Below are 19,887 nucleotides of genomic sequence, written 5' to 3'. Positions count from 1 at the left end.
GGGGACGTGGCAGGGAGCCGGGACCGATGGCCTGGGGGCTGCTGGCAAATGGCAGGGAGCCGGGACCCAGGCCCCGGGGACGTGGCAGGGAGCCGGGACCCAGACCCCGGGGACGTGGCAGGGAGCCGGGACCGATGGCCTGGGGGCTGCTGGCAAATGGCAGGGAGCCGGGACCCAGGCCCCGGGGGCGTGGCAGGGCAGGGACCCCTCACCTAGGGGGACGTGGCAGGGAGCCGGTGGGGCCCGGGCTGTGTGGGGTGCCCCTGGGGCTGAGGTACTGGAGGGGGCAGGGACACCGATCAGGGGAGAGGAGCCCCGGGCCCCGAGCTGGGGCAGAGGCTTCCCCCGGCGGCAGTGTGGGGAAGCAGCAGCAGGTGGCCCTGCCCCGGGACGGGCGGTGCCGATGGCCGCAGCCCGGGGACGCTGCGCTGCGCTCCGCTCCCCTCCCAGCCGGGGCGGGGCTGGGACCGGGGCAGCGGCTCCGACCGCGGCCCCACGTGCTGCAGCCACAGCCGGCGGGGAGCGAGCGAGCGGCGGGTGAGTGCCGGCGGGGAGCAGGACGGCGCTGCGGGGAGCCAGGGCTCGCTGCCCCTGCCACGGCCCGGGGACTCGAGAGGTGCCGCAGGATCCCCGGGTCTTCCCCAGGGAGCTCCGAAGCCCCTCCCTGGAGCCCCCCCCGAATTCCTCCCTAGGGAGCCCCCATGTCCTGCCCCGGGGACCCCCCAATCTCCCCCAGGGCTCCCCCTTCCCGTTTCCTGGAGACCCCTGATCCCACCCCCAGGGAGCCTCAATCCACTGCCCCGGGGACCACCGACCCATCGTGGGAACCACATAACCGCCATTCATCTTTCCCAGGGAGCCCCCATACCAAGTCCTATGGGACCCCCGACACCCCAAGCCTCCATTCACCTTCCCCAGGGAGCCGCCATCTGGTGTCCCAGGGGATATTTGACTCTCCCTCCTTCCCAAGGGGATCCCTGATCCCTCCCCCCCCCCCACTGTCCCAGGAGGCCCTGACTCTCCCCCCACACTTTCCCCATGGAGCTCCTATCCCCTGTCCCAGGGGACCCTCCAAACCCCCTGCACATTCCCCCAAAGAGCCCTTACCACCTGTCTTCAGACATCACCTACTACCTACTCCTTGACCCAGGGTCCCTCACCTGCCCCCCTCACCCCTGTCCCCAAATCTTTCCCAACCCATATCCCTGTGCCCCAGCCCCCTGTCCTTTTGCTGCAGGAGGCACTGGGGGGTTCAGGGAGAACCAAGCTGCTCAGGGGACTCCCAGGGGTGACACTTACCTGATGTGTGTGAATTGGGGGAAGGGCGATTTGTCCTAATTGAGACGTTCTGGCCCTGTGTGTGTTGTGGAGAGTGCCTTTGCTTTGGAACTGGGGTGATACAAAGCCAGAGTGGGTGTAGATGACAAGTGATGCTGGGGTGAGGAGCGTATCCTAACAAAAGCACCTTTTCAGGCGCTTAACTTCTTCGCAGAAGTTTTAACATTTGGGCAAAAATAATTGTCATACTTGTTGGCTTTGAATGTCCTCTTGAGGGAGCTTGGCAAAGCCTTGATTTGCCGCCCTTGTAGTAGCAGGGCGAGGGGAGGTATTTTTTACACTGAAGACTTTTCTCAGGGTAGAGGTAACTCTAAGTGTGCAGGCACTGCAAAGTTTGAAGGGGGGAATTGGTTGAATAATTATTAGTTGTTACTTGAATGTCCTGGCTAGAGTGTATGCAGGACTGCCCTCTACTGGGTGGAGTGAGAACCACTCAACTGGGTCATAAACATTATGCTGCTAATAGCTAATGGAGATTCTCCTTTAAGCTCTTTGGGGGCAGGGACTGTTTTGTTCTGTGTTTGTACAGCGCCTAGCACAATGAGGTCTTGGTCCATGACTAGGGCTCCTAGGCACTATCATATACAAATAATAATAAAAAATGTGGGCTAGTGCCTTGGGAGCAGGAGGATCTGGGCTTTCACATGTCACAGTGAAGTTCTAAGTAGCTGTGTCGTGGGCACTGGGAAATCCTACGTGACTATGGTTTTGTTACAGGAAACTGGAAATGCTATATTGGGCATATGTAACTTGAACCAGCGTGGACCAATCAGGTGAGTTAGATGGGACCTTCAGTAACGAAAGCATAAGCCTCAAACAATTGAATAAAGAATTAAATGCCTTAGGGCTTGTCTAGGCTCGGATAAAAGGTGTATTTTCAAAACATGTTGGTTAAAGCAATTTAGCCAACATGTTTTCAAACCCTAGTGCTGTGAACCGAACAAGAGGTATTTTAACAATTCCAGCTAACACACATTAAAATACAGCTTGTCCCGTCCACAGCAGGATTTTAAAATGTCAGCTAACTTGCTTGAAAGACAGGTTTCAGAGTAGCAGCCGTGTTAGTCTGTATCCGCAAAAAGAACAGGAGTACTTGTGGCACCTTAGAGACTAACAAATTTATTAGAGCATAAGCTTTCGTGGACTACAGCCCACTTCTTTGGATGCATATAGAGTGAAACATATATTGAGGAGATATATATACACACATACAGAGAGATGCCTTTATGTCAGTCTAGATGTACCCTCAATTAGCAACCACAGACTCTTCAACCCCTTCTGTGAATCAGCCACAAGAGGGGGACAAAGACTGACTTGTGGGGTTACTGAAGGTGATTGTGCAGATACCTACTCCTATGTGGGTCGCTACCCCTTGAAATGAACTGTGTATTTCAATGATTAAATGCTCACGTACATGTAAAGCCTGACATCACATGCATTAGCGAGTGGTTTAACCAAAATCCCCAGCCTTCAAACCCCTGTGATGTTTGGGAGTGTTAAAAATCCAAATGTCGCAAGTCCTTGCAAGGTCTAGCCCTCAGTAGCAATCTGGGAGAGAGCCACCTGCTGGTGCCCTGCTGGTCCCCTCTGCTAGAGGAGGGTGGTGGAAAAGAACTATGGCTAGACACCAGCAGGAAAGGAAGCGAGGGGAGAAAGCGGCCATGTGAGCTGGGATGGGAACCACTTGCCTGTGTGGTGAGGACCTCCAATAAAATGTGTTCGTCAAGCGGGATTGGCAACACACAGCGTCTCCTGGGAGCGGGAGGGCGAGTCCACCCACCTCTCCTAAATCGGGGGTTTGGGGAGTGGAAATCACTATACGAGGACAGATGCTAAATTGAATTTCCACTGGGAGAATGGGGGAGGATCAGGGCCGGCTCTAGGCACCAGCAAAACAAGCTGGTGCTTGGGGCGGCACATTTTTAGGGGCAGCATTCTGGCGCGGGCCATGCCGCCCCTAAAAATGTGCCCCGGCCACCCTAACTCACCTGCGCTGCTGCCGCTCGCGCGCCGCTGCTCGCCCTCCCTCCCAGGCTCTCAAACCCAGGCTGTTTCACGCGCCGCGGCCGCTCGGGATCTCCCCCTCCCTCCCAGGTTTGAGAGCTTGGGAGGGAGAGGGAGACCCTGAGTGGCCGCGGCGCACGTGCTGCTTCTCCCTCTCCCTCCCTCCTAGGCTTGAGAGCCTGGGGGAGGAGGCAGGGCTGGGGATTTGGGGAAGGGGCGGAGTTGAGGCGGGGCCGGGGGTGGGGTAAAAAAAAAACGGGGGGGGGGGGCGGCCAAAATTGTTTTCGCTTGGGGCGGCAAAAATCCTAGAGCCGGCCCTGGGGAGGATGTGGATCTTTCCGGTGTTTCTGTCAAAATCCTGCGGAAGTGAAGCTCTAGGACAGATGTGGGGTCATCACTGAGGCAGAGTTTAACAGAGGCTGCCTCTGGGTTGGCAAAAATAAACCCCACGGTTCCCTGGTGGTGTAGATCCATAGATGGTAATAATGGTGAAAGCGCTTCCCTGGGCAGGGCTCAGCTGTTCCTAACCACTCTGCTGTCTAACACCTGCAGACATCATACAGGGAGAAAAATGCCTGAGCCCTGTCTCCACTATGGCTTCCATCCTTGCTCCTGCCAGTGGAGCTGGGACACTGGGGAATTCCATGCTTGATTTCTGCCAGCATAGTCCAGGCTAGAAGGATCAGCCCTGGAATTTTATGGGAGGTTTAAAATATATTATGATAAGGGCTCTGGGGTTACAGTCCTCTGTCTGAAAGAGGGTGGGACTTCCTGGCAGCAATCCACTGAGCTGGCAACAGGACAGGGTATGCAGGTATTTCTTCCCACTGCAGAATCAGAGTTTGCAGGAAAGCCACCCCATTTTCTGTAGCAATCGTTATTCAGTTTCTCATAACAACCCCCCGCTCCCGTGGCTCCAGTCCAGCATTTTAGAGCTGCACAATTCCATCTAGCCTCACCTTACATTCCATACGCTGACAACCCAGTTACCACCTGACGTAGCCGTAGCATCCAACCAGCCTCCTAGCGCCAGGCTGTGTACAAACACTTAGCGAGAGGTGGTCCTAGAGGCATGGATAGGTGGAGTGACTTGCCCAAGGTCCCATATCAGGTTAGTCGGAGCGGAGGAGAACCCAGATTGCTTGACTCACAGTCTGGGTTCTCCTGGATCTACCATTAACCCGCATATGCTTCTTACAGGCATTGCAGTGCGGGTGGGTCTTAAGGAAGGTATGAAGGAGGAGAAAGTAGCAGCTGGAATGGGGCTGAATATTTTTCATCAACATTTTCATTTTTGCCAAAATTTGCCCAGCTCTGTAATGTGATTGAAAATCAGCCAAAAAAAAATTAATAATAATAATTCCAGCCAGTGGTAGCAGAAACTTTTCAGGCTGGCGTTGTTGGCAGAGTGGAAGGAGTGATGCATTAGTAACCTGACTGTTACGCTTACATTTATTTTTTTGGGATGGGCGGTATTTTTTTCACTGACTAGGTGTTTTCTCCCCTTTTTACAGTCTGTGGTTTGAGCCGATTAATGCCCTTTGCGCTGCTCTTAATTATATTTTGATGTCAGATTTTGTTACATTTTCACTAGTGTATCTGGAAGCAGTGAAACCATATTGAAATCCCTATTTTCTTTTTAGAGATTTTGACTGAATTATTATAGTCCAGTAACTCAAATGAGATTGCCACTCTGCCTGCAGCAGCTGGCGCAATTAATTATTGCCAGACACATGCATCGGGAAGGGCCCATTTCCTTCAGAATGGCTTGTAAAGGCTTTTCGGGGGGAAGAGCATATAGTGGTAGTAGTTGTCACCACTTGACCTCCCCATTGCATAATTTGTTTTATTACTAAGGGTGTCGCCGGACATAACTGCACAGAGTTTTACTGCCATAACTGGGTTTCATTATTAAACCGAGCATTCTGGAAGGACGGCTGCTTTTTACTTTGGATTTATGCAAATAGGTAATAGACATTGTTTTCCTCCTGCTTTTTCGAGAATTTTTGAACATTTCAGTGGCTTTCAGAGGACCTCTGCTGTGCTCTGCCACGCATTCTTTTTTTCCTCTCCGGTACCACTCTCTGGAGTTCCTTTTCTCACCCAATCTTAGTTTCCCTGTAATACTTCTGGGGAGTCCCTTAGATTTAACCTACTTTTCCAGTGTGGTGCGAACTTTGTTTAAACCCTTAAACCCTTCCAATGCCATTTCCTTTAACCCTGGGTTGCGACCCTTACTCTAAGGGGTGTATACATTACCTGCTCCAGATGAGCGGATCTGTGTCATGGCACCACGCTGTTGGGTTTTCCCTGAGACCTCTTCCCCTCGATTCCCCAAGAACTCAGTTTGACTCCAGTCTTGTCACTCTGGTTCCTTTATTTGGCATACGGCCCAGCTAGGCTGAGTTGTTCAGACTCAAGCGTAGGGGGTGTGTATAGGGCGTACCACACATCCAAAGTTACATAGCAAATCTCTTCCTTTATATATAATTACACTTTATATGGCATTTACTGTATGTTGAATCACACATTTTGGGATTGGCACGGTCACTTTCCAGAAACCAATCTCTGTACAGTGTGCACTGTCCATGCGCAACTTACTCTGTACCCCATCTTATGTTCCAGGCTTAGCTTATCCATTATCTTGCCCATTATAAATGGTTTCCTGGGTGTCCTCCTTATTTTAGCTAGTCCAGATGTTCTGTTTCCAGCCTGCTGATTCATTTACCTCCCTAATCCTGTCTCCCAAGAAATAAGGCTTCCCCCATGTTTTATTACTTATGTCAAGTGGGACACACAACTCTCTCGTAGATCCATCCTCTGAAAGCCCCTTTCCTTCCCTCCAGGGGACATTGTAAAGGCCAAAAGTATAATTGGGTTAAAAAAAGAATTAAAGAAGTTCCTGGAGGATAGTCCATCAATGGCTATTAGCCAAGATGATCAGGGATGCAACCCCATGTTCTGGATGTCCCTAAACGTCCAAATGCCAGAAGCTGAGACTGGACAACAGGGAATGGATCACTCAATAATTGCCCTATTCTGTTCATTCCTGGCACTGGCCAATGTCAGAGGCAAGACACTGGGCTAGATAAATCATTGGTCTGGCCCACTATGGCTGTTCATATGAAGTAGGAGATTCAAGATCCACTGAAATAAGGGCTTTCAAGATGAAGCGAGCAAACATTTAGTTGAAATGGTTCATGCAAAGAAGAGCAGGACATCCGATCGGGTTTTTATCCTGTACCCCGCAGCCAGATAATGATTTCTCCCTGTAAACTTTTCCAAGACCTGAAGAATCACAGAACTGGAAGGGACCTCGAGAGGTCATCTAGTCCATCCCCTGCACTCGTGGCAGGACTAATGATCTAGACCATTCCTGACAGGTGTTTGTCTAACCTGTTCTTAAAAATCTCCAATGATGGAGATTCCACAGCCTCACTAGGCAATTTGCTTAACCACCCTGACAGTTAGGAAGTTTTTCCTAATATCCAACCTAAACTGCCGTTTCTGCAATTTAAGCCCATTGCTTCAGTCTTCTCTTTTCCAGATTAAACAAACCCAATTTTTCCAATCTTCCGTTGTAGGTCATGTTTTCTAGACCTTTAATCATTTTTGTTCCTCTTCTCTGGACACTTTCCAATTTGTCCACATCCTTCCTGAAATGTGGTGCTCAGAACTGGACACAATACTCCAGCTGAGGCCTAATCAGAGTGGAATAATTACTTCTCGTGTCTTGCTTGCAACACTTCTGCTAATACATCCCAGAATGATGTTTGCTTTTTTTGCAACAGTGTTACACTGTTGACTCAGCTTGTGATCCACTATGACGCCCAGATCCCTTTCCGCAGTACTCCTTCCTAGGCAGCTCTACGCTGACACTGTGTTGACCTAATGACATTGACCATGACTCCACACCACTCGGGGAGGTGACATTACTAAATCGGTGTAGGGAGGCACTTTACATCAACGGGAGCTGAATTTAAGTGAAGACACTTCCACAGCTTGGTGGACGCAAGGCAGCTTACGGTGACCTACCCCTGTAGTGTAGACTAGGCCTCACTTTGACTGAGGCATTAGAAAGGGGATTGCAACAATAGGCCTGACAAGTGTATAGATATAGCTCCTTAGCAGGTGACTAAGCCGGTGACATCCCAAGATATCGGTTTACCCTCTGACAGAACAATTGCTGCATTCATGAGAGACATGGGCAGGTATTCAACTCCGCCCCCAGGCAGGACCCTGAATAATAGGGACAATTATCCTTTCCTTTGTCAGGAGAGCTGCAGAAGCCGTGTCTGGCCCGGGCAGGAAGCTCAGGTGGACCAGCCCTGTTGTCACTACAGAGCCTTGTTGTCCTTTCAGAGAGGTGTAGCTGGGAACTCGTTAGCTTGTGGGATTGGTCGTGAATTGCAGCTCCTCCCAGCTCTAGGGCAGCAGTTCAAACCCAGCCTGTGTTGGGAGTTGGCTGATGGTTGTTACCATCTGATGCCTTACTCAGCCAGCTATGAAATAAACTTGGCCTTGGTCTAGGCCACAACAACCACCCCAAGAAGTCAGGGGCTGACTTGGTCCTCTTTCCCCCAGTGGGGAGATTGGTGGTTCCTCTACGGTGTGGCTGGGGCACATGAGTATGTCATCAGTCAATGCTTGCTTAGTAATAGGTATATCTCCGTATATTATTATATCTCATAGCGCTGGAAGGGACCTCGAAAGGTCATTGAGTCCAGCCCCCTGCCTTCACTAGCAGGACCAAGTACTGATTTTTGCCCCAGATCCCTAAGTGGCCCCGCTCAAGGATTGAACTCACAACCCTGGGTTTAGGGGGGTAATGCTCAAACCACTGAGCGTGGCTCTCTCCCTCTAGCGGCTGGACCCCAGAGAATTCTGACATTGCCTCTGGCTTTGAGCTAAGAGACCTCCCCCTCTGGGGACGCTCATCCTGAGCTGAGAGCTCTGCCCAGCTGAGCTTCCTGTAAGGGCCACCACTTATCACGTGATACCCCGAGCGTGTGAGCAGCAGCAGGGCTTGAGCCTGTGGCCTCTGTGTCAAGCTGTCCTGCGGTGTCTTAAGAGCTCGAGTACCAACCTCAGTCTGTTATGAGCCAGGCACAAACTCCACATTGGTTCTATACACAGGGCCAGCGTTCCCTCTAATTTTTCCCACCCATGTGCGGAATGAATTTTGTTACGTGCACCAATCTGGAGGTGATGTGTGACACATCATCTTCATATAGGTGCACATAACAAAATTCATCTGGTGGGGGTGGGGCTGAGGGGTTTGGAGTGTAGGAGGGGGCTATGGGCTGGGGCAGAGGGTTGGGATGCTGTGGCATGAGGGCTGTGGGTTGGGGGTGCAGGCTCTGAGGTGGGGCTCAGGGCTGGGGCAGAGGGTTGGGTGCAGGGGATGGAGGCTCCATCTGGGGGTGTGGACTCTGGGGTGGGACCGGGGATGAGGGGTTTTGGGTGCAGAAGGGTGCTCCAGTGCTACGGCGCGGAGAGAGAACTCCCCCCAGCTCTCTCTCCCCACTGCAGCACCTGGCCTGTGGGGAGAGGTGCCTCTCCCCGCCGCAGCTCCAGGGCTGGGGCCGTGGGATAGGTGCCCCCTCCGGCCGTGGCAGGTCTGAGCCGGGACTGGGTTTGGGCTGCCCCTCTCCCAGCCACAGCAGGTCCGGGGCCGAGTTGGTTCTGGGGTTACAGGTGGATGGTGTAAGGATTGTTGCTCTACTGTTACCTCTATTGTGGGCAGCAAGTGTCCATCTACAGAAGGGGCCGTATGACCCTTTCACCAGCGCGAGTCGTTTAAAAATGGCTCACGGGTATAACTGTAGAGTATGATTATACCAGTAAGTTTCCCCATGTAGACAAGCCCTTAGAGATGGCATGCTTCTGATGAGATGTTAAACTAAGGTCTCTTCTGCCCATCTCTGAAGGCTGGCCAGGGAGAAGTGACCTTTTACATGGAGCTTTTCAAAAGAGGTTAGCCTAGTACTGTGGCAAATGCTCCCTCCCTGCAGGGTCAGTGCAAGCCAGCAGTCCGCAGGAAGCAATAATATTGCTACCAAACTAGAATAGGAGCCCCTGGGCCAGGGCTTCTCCAGCCTCTTCATTATGCAGATGGTGTGAAACTTCCTGGAGTGGATCATCTCCCCTGGCAACCCCCTACTGCTCCCCTGCTGCTTCGCTCCTTCATCTCTCAAGTGCCGTAGACCGCCAAGGGGGCTCAGCTGAGCCCATCTGACCGGCGCTGCTCTGGGGCAGTTCCTTGGCAGGGTGGGAAAGTGCTTCTAAAGGCAGCTGCGTCGAGACAAACAAAGGACGTTGACCCTGGTTTAAGCTCCGTGACGGCGATGTGGAGAAGGTCTGTTGCTACCATAGTGCTCCTGGGTGCCATGGCCTGTCTCTGACCTGCGGCAAGTGTCTCTTTGTGCCTGGGTCTCGCTTTGTAAAAGAGATGTGATGTGTCACCTCAGCAAACAGGCGGGGCAGGGGCAATTCGCTAGTATAATTAGTGACACTTGCTGTGGATGGGTCTGTCTCCCTGTGAGTGCATTGATCAGAGAGGACCTTAAGCATAAGGGCGGCTTGGGGACCCTGCACATGCTTACAACTTATGGGCCAGCTCGGTTCCCTTCCTTGGCAATGGGACCAGAGTCAGGGGCAAACTGAGGCGTAATCTCCTGCTCCAGCAATGGGGCTGCTGTTTGCAGCTGGAACCTCTCGGCCAAATGCAAACTCCAGATCCAGGGTTTGCCTGCCCCTGTTTCTAACAGGACTGACCTGTCGCTGCTTATTAGGGGCTTGTTACGTTAATAATAGACATTGCTGCTGTATTTGTAAATGGACTTTAATATGCTGTAATTCGTCTCATTGGTTAATGCATTAGGAGGCCCTGTGAATTCCTGTAGTGCCTCCTTGGGCCAGCCCCGCCAGGTGATCTGTAATAAAATACCATCATTAAATACTTATGGGATCCAGTGAAATGGATTATTTGGCAAGAGTATGTCTTTAGCCAGCCTTTAAGTAGGAGCTGACCAGCTGTTGCAAGGCCAGGGCATGGTTAGCCCAAGCTGTGTTTATTGTCTCTGGTCTGCGTGTAAGGGATGAGCTGAAATGTTAGCCAGCTTGGGAGAAGGCCAGATTCCCATTGATGCTGGTGGATGCACGTTGGACGCATGGTGCAGATGGTGCTGAGCTCTGGGGCAGGGGAAGCAGAGGGAACAAGTCATCAGGAGCCCTGGCTGCATGACATCCTCCCCTTTCTCTACTGTCTGCGTCCCACCTCTGCCTGGGCTCGGCAGTTCCTTCCTTTGTCCGGTCACTGATCGAATGCAGGCGCTGACCCCCTCTGTCGGTTGTTCCTCAGCTCTTGTGACCCCTGAGTGCTGGGACATGGGGTACCAGTGATGCGAGGGAAGGAGAGAGGGCATTGCCATGTGCTGACTAATAACCACACCACGATGTTCTGCTACACCAGGGGTGGGCAAACGTTTTGGCCCGAGGGCCACATCGGGGTTACAAAATGATATGGAGGGCTGGGTAGGGAAGGCTGTGCCTCCCCAAACAGCCTGGCCCCTGTCCCCTATCCACCCCCTCCCACTTCCCACCCCCTGACTGCCCCCCTCAGAACTCTCCACCCATCCAACCCCCCCCTGCTCCTTGTCCCCTGACCGCCCCCTCCCGGGACCCCTGCCCCTATCCACCCCCCCTGCTTCCAGTCCCCTGACTGCCCCGCCCCCTGACAGGCCCCCTGGGACCCCACACCTATCCAATCCCCCTCTGTTCCCGGTCCCCTGACCCCTATCCCCACCCCCACCCCCTGAGACTCCCACGCTTATCCAACCCCCCCCACACACACATGTTCCCCATCCCCTGACCGCCCCCCAGAACCTCTGCCCCATCCAACCGCCCCCTGCTCCCTGTCCCCTGACTTCTCCTCGGGATCCCCCGCCCCTTATCCAACCCCCTGGCCCCGGCCCCCTTACCATGCTGCTCAGAGCAGCATGTCTGGATGCCGCGGCGGTGTGGCTGTGGGGGAGGGGGGTCAGCGGGGAAGGGACCGGGGGGGGCAGGGCAGGATGGTCCCGCGGGGTGTAGTTTGCCCACCTCTGTGCTACAGCCTTGGTGAGGGGCCGAACAATGGGCAGCTGCCATCGTTTGTCTGGGAAGGAACAAAGGGCTGCAGCATCCCCGTGAGCGGGTGAAACTCCTCGGGGGGGTTAAAGGAGGCCTTAACCGCTGGCGCCCCCCCACCCCCGGGCGTAATCTGCCAAAGCCATCTCCTTGCAATGCAGCAATAGAGCAATTGTGAGCCTCTGCAGTAGAGCAGGAGTTAGACCTGCTTACACCACACTTCAATTTGGCCCGACCACTGAAGGAGCTCTAAGCGCTTCCAAAACACTAGTGAATTAAGCCTCGCCGTGCCCCTACGTGGCAGGGGAGTATTGTTATCCCTGGGTCTCAGACGGGGAAACTGAGTCAGAGTGCGGCTACAGGACTTGCTTTGGGACATTCTGTGGTAGCGCGGGGGATAGAAGCCAGATCTCCTGAGCCCTGGTGCTGCGCTTGAGCCGCAAGGCCATCCTGTGCAGATCAGCTGACCGGCACAGACCTTGTGTGGTGGAGGGGAATCTCGGCCAGAGCAGCACTGACAGTTGTGGGTCTGTGCGACCTGTGCAGCTGCACAAGGGCCTGTGCTGCTCGGGCCCCCGTTGCTCTCACGCAACTGCCTGGCCAGCCAGAATGCTGTGCCCCAGGGCTGGAATCAAACCCTGCAGCGCTGAGGGCAGGTCTACACTTCAAACGCTGCGTCGGCACAGCTGCGCCGCTGTAGCGCTTACGTGAAGATGCTCCTACACCGACAGGAGAGTTTCTCCCAGCGGCGTAGTTAATCCACCTCCCTGAGAGGCGGCGGCTATGTTGGCGGGAGAAGCTCTCCCATCGATATCGCGCTGTCTACACGAGGGGGTAGGTCAGTAGAAGTGCGTCACTCAGGGGGGTGGATTTTTCACATCCCTGAGCGATGTAGTGATACCGATACAGGTCTGTAGAGTAGATATGGCCCGAGTCTGGGTCCTTCTCTTGGCCTGGCCCTGTCGGGACGTTGCTGAGAATCAGGACGACGAAGGCCTAACAGTGTCATGGTGGGTTCTGGGTCCCAGGAGCTGGTGGGGGTGGCAGCCGTGATGGGGAATCTCGCTCCATTCCTGTTCTCCGGTCTCTCAGCCAGCGGTTGTTGGCAGCCAGTTTCATCCTCTTGATTCTCCCCCCCACACTCCTCCCAAAAGTGTTAGGTTTTTTTGAGGACCCCAGAAGGATGCAATGGGTCAACAGCCCTTCCCCTTCTGAATTTGTTCACCAATTAGACCTAATTTCCGACACACCAATTTTGGTCCATTGATTTTCAATCCAACCCTTCTCTTGGTTACGGGCCATGGCGTTAACACAGTCCCTGAGCTATATCAACAGGCCTTTTTGTTTGGACTCCTTTCCTCTCTGTGGCTTCCCTTTGCACCTTTCCCCATCAACATTTATTACCGTAGGTGTGGTGCTGTTGTAGGAATGTTCACTCCTTACAGCTGAACTCACAGCTAGGCCCAATTAGTACCACGGGCTTGATCCCGGGAGCATCCTCCATGCTCCACAAGTCCTTGGGACTCGAGGGTGTTCGGCCTCACTCAGCAGTTGGAAGGAGGCTCAACCCCTGGCAATTAGCTGTGACTAACTCCCTAGCTCGAGCTTTGAGTGCCCAATGCTGCCCCCTCTGCAGTGTTTCTGGGGGGCAGTTTAATTAGAGGGGCGCACGCTTTGATGCTGCTGTGGGATGAGTGTATTGCACACGCCAGGTGCTCCTGGCATCTCTCCATTCCCCTCCCGCAAGGCCCCTGTATTCACACTTCCATCCCCCTTATTTCAGGGTTTCACTGCACTTCCACTCACGCCAGGGGCTCACCTTTCCCCAGAGTCACTGTTCGGTTCGTTTGACTTTTACATCCTTTCCCGACATGTTGGGAAAGAGAGACCAGCTCCGGGCTGGGGAGCAGCTAGAACCGGAGCAGACTCAAAGCGTAGCCCCTAAGCAAGCCGAAAGCTTTGCTGAAATCTCGGGAGGTTTGATCAGGTGGTTGGTTTGTTGCATTACAACGGTGCCTCGCATGATAGTGTCCCGGGCAGGTTGTCTGCTGGGATTGAAGCTCTGAATCGAAGAGCGTCAGTCTCCACTGCTTGAGTGAATTGAACAGATCCGTTAGCAAAATGGCTGTGGCACCATCCGAAATCTCTGGGGCCGAGCCGCTAGAGAGGGGCAGAGAGCCACACATGGCATGGGTTAAACTGGGGCCCCGTGTAAGATCAGGGCCCCGTTGTGCTCGGCGCTGTACAGACGCAGAACCAAGAAGGTGGTACCTGCCCCAGAGAGCTCTCCCACTTTAATGTTTAGTTTAACTAAATGATGGTGCCTGATTGACAGCCCTGGAGACTCATCCTCTGTCTGTCCACAGGACAGGCCCTGTGAAGGCAGCAACGGGACCAGCTCCTCCGCCCCACCTCACCAGTGGGCTACCCACAGTGCAGGCCTACTCGGTCTCTGGCCTCTCTGAGGGTGACTGCCCCGAGGGAGCCTATCTGTGGACGTCTGTGACTTCTTGTGTGACCTTGGGGATCTCGGTACCTGTCCATCTCCACAACGGGACGGATGCCAACACCACATGGCACCTTTGTCTCGCTCTTTGGATGGGAGATGCTGTGTAAGTACAAAGAATTTACCCTGGCTTACCTGACATGGGGTTAGGACCCAGGGATGACTGCTCTCCGGCTGCCCCAGCACATGATGGACAGGGGCTGATTGCGCGTCTGTCTAACCAGGGTCTTCCACGGTGCCCCTCCCAGCTGGGAGCACAATGAAGGGAGCGTGTTGTCGGCATTGGTGATCACCCAGTTACAGGGGCCATGTGGATGGAGGTGTAGACCTTGCCGGATGGTCTCCTCTGTGCTGCGCTCTGCTCCAGGGGCCTTCAGAAGGCAGACTGAAGCTAGACTCCCGGGTGTGGAAGGAAGGGACCGATCTGTAGCTTGTCACTCTTGGCCGAGGGAAAGTCCCCAAGGTGGCTACCAGAGAGGCAGTGCAAAGCAGGGAACAGAAATACGAGGAGAACCTCTGCCGAGGCTCCCACCTGGTGAGGGATCACCAGAGATTTGGTGTAGCGCAGTGTGGGAGACAAGAGACGTGAAGCACTTTTGATGGGGGAAAATCCTTCCAGCTGTGTTGAACCCTAATAGCTTCCTGTCCCGCCAGGCCTAAAGAGGCAGTTACTGTCAGTGGGCTCTACTTACCCCCCCTCCAACCCCCCCGGCCCCAGCCCCCTGTACATCAGGGCATAGGGCTGGTGGATCCGTGTGGGTCGGAGACCCTCCTGCTCCAGTAGCACCCTACCTCAATCCATCATCAGAGCCATGCACAGAGAGCCCCTGCCCAGCCATGATCTGTAAGGCCTATGCCAGAGCTTCTCTACAGACTCCACAAATCCTGCGCCCGGCACCCTGCAATGGATCTGTTGCGACTATCTTGCAGCCCCAGAGGAAAGGATCAGGATTTCCCTACATAAGAACAGGGGTTTTCCAAAGTGCACATGGCCAAAATGTCCCCACTGTGAGCTGTCTGGTTGCTGTGCTCCACACCAGAGGTGGCTGCATCTCCGTGGCGCTGCGTGTCTGTGGCTGGTGATACATTAGGATTACACTTTGGGATCCTTCGGGGGAAGGTGACATCACAATGTTACGTTATCTGGGAGCTGCACTTTGATTCCATCTCACCAATATGCACAAGTTGTACACTGGTGCTAATCAGCCAGCATGACCGTAGGGCCTGGCTTGCAGCAGTGATGCTGTGTGACTCGTAAGCTCCCTCAAACCGTTGTGAAATAAACTGCGATCTCAGAGTCCGAGTCAACTGACCGAGGCTCGTGCTGCAGGGCTAAAACTAGCAGTGTAGACATCCGGACTCGGGTCGGACCCAGGCTCTGAGACCCACCCCGTCGCCAGGTTTCAGAGCCCAGGCGCTAGCCCAAGCCCGGACGTCTACACTGCTATATGTAGCCCTGCAATGCAATCCCAGGTAGTTAACCCAGGTTCTGAGACTCGTTGCAGTGGGTCTTTCTTTACTGTGTACGTGCCCCCTCCCCATCCCCCAGTGAGGTCTGACTGAAGTCACTTTTCCCCCTTTATCCTGGCAGAAAGTTTCCTGGGAGTTGCAAGGACATGGAGGTGGGGAACCTGACGGAGACGTGGTACCAAAGCCTGCAGTCAATGCTGACGGCCCTGAACCAAACACTTCATGGTGCCATCCTGTGCCCACCAGACCAGGCCACGGGGCGGACAAATGGCAGTCACGTCAAGCTAGCCAGCAAGGACGACTATTCCTACATGTACATCTTGTTCGTGATGATCCTGTTTGCCGCCACGGTGGGGAGTTTGATTCTGGGCTACACCAAGTCCAGGAGGGTGGACAAGCGGAGCGACCCCTACCACGTGTACATTAAGAACAGGGTGTCTATGATCTGAGCAGGGCAGGGACACTATTGCAAGGACATGCACAGCTACCGGCATCTGCCTCCTGCAGCAGGAGAAACCCTTTTCCCTGGTCCAGTCAAACTCTTCTTGGAGGGGCCGACACACGTCTTGCTACGAGACAGCCACGCGGACACATTTAGTGCAGAGGAGCAGCAGCAGGCGTGATCTTGCACACAGGCAGAGAGTGCCAGACCTTAGAGGCCGCAGAATAGTCATGTGATGGCTTTGGACGCTCGCCAGCAGGCCCGTCCTGGATCACTCTGCACCAGTTGCGAAGTTTCTGCCAACCTCCTTCTCTTCCAAAGGAGCATCTCCATTTACGCCAAAGGGCCCGGGGATAGGCTGATGGAAGGTTTTAAGTGTATCCCAGAATCCTTTGCTCCCATGCAAAGGTGCATGGGATGCATGTGAGTGCTGCAAGTTCTTAGTTATTGTGATGTTGGACGCCATATGAGATCATAGAGAAATGGATGCGGAGATCACTGTGCACGCAGCTCAACAGCGAGTGGGCTCCTGGCTCGGGCAGAGCATGACACAGTTTGGGGACTGGGTGGGAGCACAAGGGGAGAGCCCCTCTTGTCTCCACCTAGAGTCCAGAACGTTGGTGCTGGGACCCGGCATCGGTGTGTGGAGATGCCTCTGTCAACAGAGCGGAGAATGAATGGCTGGCGGATGAGCCAATCGGATGGTTTAATTTGTCCCTCCACGTCCTGTCAGCCTCTCGCTATGCATGTGCGGCCTGGAGTCTGATGGGGCTCTGAATAGGGAGGCCTCCCATTCTCAGGGCAGCAGCCAGAGAACAAATCCGAGAGAAGGGAAAACGTTCTGTGGGGCTGATCTCGAGAGGGGCTGAGCGCACGCAGCTCCCACTGGTCTCTGTCCCGAGGGCCAAAAGGGTCCGTACGCCACGAAAGCTGTGTTCCCTGCACTGGGTAAACAGTTGTGCATTTTAATAAATCCAAGGCCACGTAGCACACACAGTTGTTGGCTACCCAGAACTTCCTGGGGACAGCAGAGATGGAGCTCAGTTCCTCCTGTTCCAAAAGCACAGGCTTCTACATTTGTCGCTGAAAGAGACTTGTTAGCAATATAAGGCCTATGATATACAGTTGTAGTAATAGGATTTTATGTTTGTATTTTGTATAATTTAAAATGAAAAATAAAGAATAATAATGTAGCTTGTGTTAAATGTATTGGTGTGTGATTTGATCATATCCTGCCAGCCACCCTTTTTGGATAGCAGAAAGGAATGGCTTAATGGGCCATTTGGTAAAGCGGCATCAGCCGGAATCTGTGTCTGGGCTGATTTCAAGGCAGTAACAGACGTTTTAAGGTCACCCCTTTGTTGTAGGTTTAGCATTTTGAAATCAGTAAAAGAATGCCATGATTGTTTTCTTTTACACTGCAACTTCATGTTCCTGTTCAAAATGTTCTGTGTAAATTAATTCTGTTTTGTGTGTAAATAAGAAATGTGTGTGTTAAGAGATAAGTGTGAAGGGCATCGCTGAACCAGATGGTCTAGGAAGGAACTGGAGACAGACGCAAGGGCGCCAGGAGGCTGCAACATGCCCCTATTGAAATGTCAGAGGAGGGCAGATTAACAACTTTAAAAACGAGACAGGCACCTATCAATGGGGACAAAATAGCTGCGATCAAAACCAGCCTGGGAGAACTCCCTAAAAAACTTAATAAAAAAACAAAATAAAAAGTAAGGAGGACAATTTAAGAAAACAAGCACTCGTCAAACAACAATTGATTACAGCATGATGGTGCAAAACTCATTGGTCCCAGTAAAGGAAAATCATTATGTAAACAGAGTGCCTTGCCATGAAACTTTGGGTTCGTCCTGCCAAGACTTCCCCGGAACACCATGTCGTGGCTGACAGAACCCGGCTCCTCCCTAACCGTGATCAACCTAACGGGCCACTAGATTGATCCGGACTCTAAACTGGTAACTATAACATAGACTGTTCAGTGTGTGTGTGGCGGGGGTGCGTGATTGAATGCATATGCTAATTGTTGTATCTTCAATAAACGCGGTGTATTGCCGTTTCCCCTGCAGAAGATCCCGTGGGCTTCTTCTAAGCATAACAGTTTTGGGTGGAGAATTGTGAAAGGGGGAAGACATGCACTGTGATTGAACATACAGTAATTTCTCACTTAACGTCGTAGTTCTGTTCCTGAAAAATGCGACTTTAAGTGAAACGATGTTAAGCGAATCCAATTTCCCCATAAGAATTAATGTAAATAGGGGTTAGGTTCCAGGGCAGCTTCCCCTACTCTGCAAGCACCAGGGGCGGGGGGCTCAACCCTCAGCCCGCCCACTCTACCCCTTCCCCCCCACCTCCTCCCCCTTTACTTCGCACGCTGGGTCCTGGCTCCTCGCCCCTCCCTTCTAAACACCGCAAGCCAGCTGATTGACGTGTTCGGGAGGCAGGGGAGGGGGGAGGTATGCCGAGTTCTGGCTCCTCCCCCTGCCTGTGGCAATCAGCTGGCTTGCCAAGTTCAGGAGGCAGGGGGGAGTCTGTGCGACGAGTCCTCCCTCCTCCCCGCTCCCTCCTGCCCAGGGCAATCAGCTGGTTTGCAGCATTTAGGAGGCAGGAGGGAAGGGGGAGGAGCAAGGTCTTAGCGCAGGCTCCTCCCCCCCGCCTCTTGCCTGTGGCAATCAGCTGGCTTGCGGCGTTCGGGAGGGAGGGGAGGGAGGGGGAGCCTGCGCGCCGAGTCCTCGCTCCTCCCCCCTTCTTCCTGCCTCCAAAACGCCACAAGCCAGCTGATTGCCCCGGGCAGGAGGCAGGGGAAGGCGCTGATCCACGGGGTCTGCTGGTGGGCGGGAGGCGCTGGTGGTGGTGGGGGGGGCATACGGAGGCTGCCAGCTGTGGAGAAAGCAGGCAGCCAAACAACGTAAGAGTGGAGCATTGCACAACTTTAAATGAGCATGTTCCCTAATTGACCAGCAACGTAACAACGTTAAGCGGGATGACTTTAAGTGAGCAGTTACTGTACTGCTAAACATTGCTAAAAGGTTATGCCATCCATATAAAGTGATCGATCATTCAGGTGTGCACACCCCGAGTTGTAGAAGTGCCGGGCAATAGGGGGAGGATTAGAGTCCTCACTCCGACCCATCTGTTGGGGAAAACTATCCAAATAAGAGCAGGAGTACTTGTGGCACCTTAGAGACTAACAAATTTATTAGAGCATAAGCTTTCGTGGACTACAGCCCACTTCTTCGGATGCATACAGAGTGGAATAAATATTGAAGAGATATATATACACACATACAGAGAGCATAAACAGGTGGGAGTTGTCTTAACAATTCTGAGAGACCAATTAAGTAAGAGAAAAAAAAACTTTTGAAGTGATAATCAAAATAGCCCAGTACAGACAGTTTGATAAGAAGTGTGAGAATACTTACAAGGGGAGAAGATTCAATGTTTGTAATGGCTTAGCCATTCCCAGTCCTTATTCAATCCTTTGTTGATTGTGGCTAGTTTGCATATCAATTCCAGCTCAGCAGTCTCTCTTTGGAGTCTGTTTTTGAAGTTTTTCTGTTGTAATATAGCCACCCGCAAGTCTGTCATTGAATGACCAGACAGGTTAAAGTGTTCTCCCACTGGTTTTTGAGTATTATGATTCCTGATGTCAGTTTTGTGTCCATTAATTCTTTTGCGTAGAGACTGTCTGGTTTGGCCAATGTACATGGCAGAGGGGCATTGCTGGCACATGATGGCATATATCAAATTGGTAGATGTGCAGCTGAACGAGCCCCTGATGGTGTGGCTGATGTGATTAGGTCCTATGATGATGTCACTTGAATAGATATGTGGACAGAGTTGGCATCGGGGTTTGTTACAAGGATAGGTTCCTGGGTCAGTGGTTTTGTTCAGTGATGTGTGGTTGCTGGTGAGTATTTTTTTTAGGTTGGGGGGTTGTCTGTAAGCGAGGACAGGTCTGTCCACATATCTATTCAAGTGACATCAT

General features: G+C 52.9%; 1 protein-coding gene across 4 annotated transcripts; it reads left to right on the top strand.

Moving 5' to 3' along the window:
- Positions 1 to 383: 383 nt before the first annotated feature.
- KCNE3 (potassium voltage-gated channel subfamily E regulatory subunit 3) lies at positions 384 to 17,089 on the top strand. 4 transcript variants are annotated; one of them, XM_034759111.1, is made up of 4 exons: positions 466 to 537; positions 2,056 to 2,111; positions 13,839 to 14,084; positions 15,570 to 17,089. In XM_034759111.1, the coding sequence occupies exons 3-4, from the start codon at positions 14,071 to 14,073 to the stop codon at positions 15,895 to 15,897; spliced, it is 342 nt and encodes a 113-aa protein (XP_034615002.1). In that variant the 5' UTR covers positions 466 to 537; positions 2,056 to 2,111; positions 13,839 to 14,070; the 3' UTR covers positions 15,898 to 17,089. The 4 variants fall into 4 exon arrangements, with proteins under 4 accessions (XP_034615000.1, XP_034615002.1, XP_034615003.1 ...); XM_034759109.1 differs by lacking the exon at positions 2,056 to 2,111 and having other exon boundaries at positions 384 to 537; XM_034759112.1 differs by lacking the exons at positions 466 to 537; positions 2,056 to 2,111 and adding an exon at positions 599 to 616.
- Positions 17,090 to 19,887: the final 2,798 nt, after the last annotated feature.

The sequence above is a fragment of the Trachemys scripta genome, chromosome 1 (assembly GCF_013100865.1).
Source record: "Trachemys scripta elegans isolate TJP31775 chromosome 1, CAS_Tse_1.0, whole genome shotgun sequence".
Lineage (NCBI taxonomy): Eukaryota > Metazoa > Chordata > Testudines > Emydidae > Trachemys > Trachemys scripta.
The sequence above is the reverse complement of the archived record's forward strand: the minus strand, read 5'-3'. Positions and strand labels throughout refer to the sequence as shown.